Raw genomic sequence first — 2500 nt, 5'->3', positions numbered from 1 at the left:
CTAAAAAATCTGTGATTGAGAATCTTTGCACTGTCTTACAAATCTTCACTGTGCCACTAACAGATTAGATTTAAAGAATCCGCGTCAGTTTCGTTTCTCCTAGAGAAATGCTTTTACGATGGTTAAAGTGCACAAGTTTCCCCATCGCTTCCAGTAGTTTTTCTTGTTTATTACCTTGACTATTTCTGTGTCCTTACAAACTATTGCTAGGTAAATGTTGTCTCTGTACTTTGCTTATTTATTTTTAATAGGTCTTTTTTTAATATTTTTCTGTCCTGCTGGGTTTCTTGCAACCCCCAACTCCAGGCAGGACTAGTAGGGTGCTGATTTCAATGTCGTTCAGCCGACCTTGCCACAATTTGAACTAGATTACACGTTACCAGCAGATATTGGAAAGATGACAGTTGTTTGGCAATATATTTTTGATAAAACAATCAATAATTCATTAATTAATCAATGAATTAATTATCAATCAAAACATAAACTGCAATCAATGCGAGTACTTTTATTGAGAGGATAATTTCTCCAATATACAATGACTATAACAACAGGCGGTTGTGCACCATCGCCTCAATGCTCAGGATATTGGCTCTCCTCAAGTCTTCTGTGTCATGAGTTATCAAGGATACATTTAGAATATGTCATAGACATCGCTGATGGAAGCGTTCAAGAAACTTTACATGATGCATGCAAAGGTTCCATGTCTCACATGTGTAAAGGAGCGGCGTCAACGCAGCGGTATACAACATCTTTTATTCGCCTTGTGATGCCATGTTGGTACCAGACACAAGATCCCTGATTGAATCAGCTGCCTTCTCAAGATCCCTGGTTGAATCAGTTGCCTTCTGAAGCTTTAAAGATACGTCATCATCCTGGTCAGCTTTGACTTAATGGCCCTCTGACCATACAATGATTTTCCTTCTTTCAGACATTCAGTAACCAGAACTACATGATTCAATTTATCCTTCTATTCTTTAAGATGGTGCTATTTGATGTTATAAAATTTGTCTTTTATTTCTAGCACTATGTAAGACTATACAAAGCCTCATTCGTCAGGCAACACCGAGAAATCTCTGAGCAAACATAGCTATGATCGAAGACATTTAGAATTCTGTTTTAGAAGTGAAAACAAATATAACAAAAAAAATATAACAAAAAAAAAAACATTCAGATTTTAACATTTTATTGATTTTCGTATACTCTTTAACAGTCTTTTAAAAAATATATTCCAGTAAAAACCGTGACTTTCCATTGAATATAATTTGAGTTTTGTAAGTTGACAAAACACGTTATAAAATAAATAAAATGAGCCAAGGAGAATAATTCAGCGGGACATAGGTATGACTTTTCAAAAGTTGAAGGCTGACACCCTAAAGGCTGTATACAAATATATTTTCTTAATTACTTGCTTCAAATTTCCCTTTTAACAGAAAAAAAAACTACAACGAAAAGCTAGTAATGATTACTAGTTTTATGACAGTTCACAATAATAAAAAAGGATTAATCGGTTTTCCGTTGGAAAACCGATTATAGCAGCGACTCTATCAATTCCTAGGGATATCTGAAGAGGGGATTTTATTCCGAAATATCATATAAGACTATGGATGATTGAATTACAACAGTTATTATAGTCTATTGTTTGTATTATAGTGCATTGTTGTGTCATTCAAAATATTTTCTTCTTTATAAACATTACACAATGCTTCAAGCGAACTACAATACTCTCTTACACACACACACACACACACACACACACACACACACACACACACACACACACATATATATATTTTTATGTATGTATGTATTTATATATACATGTGTGTGTGCGTATGCTTTCGTCTATATGTATGTGTATACGTACGTATATTTGTGTTTCTATGAGTATATGTTTGTATGTATACATGCACAAATATGTGTGTATATATATATATATATATATATATATATAAACAATACATGAGTATATGCATATATATGTAAATGTATGTATATACGTTCATCTACATGTACATATAGATACATAACTGGGTACATGACGTGGCAAAAGAACAAGGACAAAATGGTAAACAAGGTGCAACAAACAAGCAGGCTACATAGAAACATCCCCTTCATCAGCTGCCACCATTAAAACTCCGGCGTTTCGAAGAATTATATATATATATATATATATATATATACACAAATGAATTCTACTCTACTAATTTTGTAGAATATATATACATTTGCAGAGTTCAAGAAAATACCAATGTCACATCTGAAATAGATTTTCTGTTTGTTGTTATAAACACAAATGGCGAAGTTCTGCGTGCGATATGATCGTTGGTAGTTTTACAAACCAAGGAGTGCCTTCCTAACATTTGCATTGTAATCGCTAAGACCCTTGTCGGTGTTAAGATAATGTTTCGACATATCTGTTGTATAGCGGCTGGCCTTAGTTGTCTTTCCACAAGTCTCACACAGAAGGCGGAAGTAATCAGATGTATTTCCACAGCAAAGA

General features: G+C 33.8%; 1 protein-coding gene across 2 annotated transcripts in view; it reads right to left on the bottom strand.

Annotated features, from left to right (window-relative positions):
* Nucleotides 1-1166: 1166 nt before the first annotated feature.
* LOC106875610 (betaine--homocysteine S-methyltransferase 1) overlaps nt 1167-2500 on the bottom strand; it is an 8974-nt gene continuing 7640 nt past the window's right edge. For both annotated transcript variants that reach the window (XM_014923827.3, XM_089339003.1), the window contains exon 7: nt 1167-2500. This exon is cut by the window's right edge and continues 103 nt beyond it. In XM_014923827.3, coding sequence (XP_014779313.2) covers nt 2332-2500 — 169 coding nt within the window. In that variant the 3' untranslated portion in view covers nt 1167-2331.

Source organism: Octopus bimaculoides, chromosome 21 (genome assembly GCF_046866305.1).
Source record: "Octopus bimaculoides isolate indiv1 chromosome 21, ASM4686630v1, whole genome shotgun sequence".
In the NCBI taxonomy this organism is placed as follows: domain Eukaryota; kingdom Metazoa; phylum Mollusca; class Cephalopoda; order Octopoda; family Octopodidae; genus Octopus; species Octopus bimaculoides.
The sequence above is the reverse complement of the archived record's forward strand: the minus strand, read 5'-3'. Positions and strand labels throughout refer to the sequence as shown.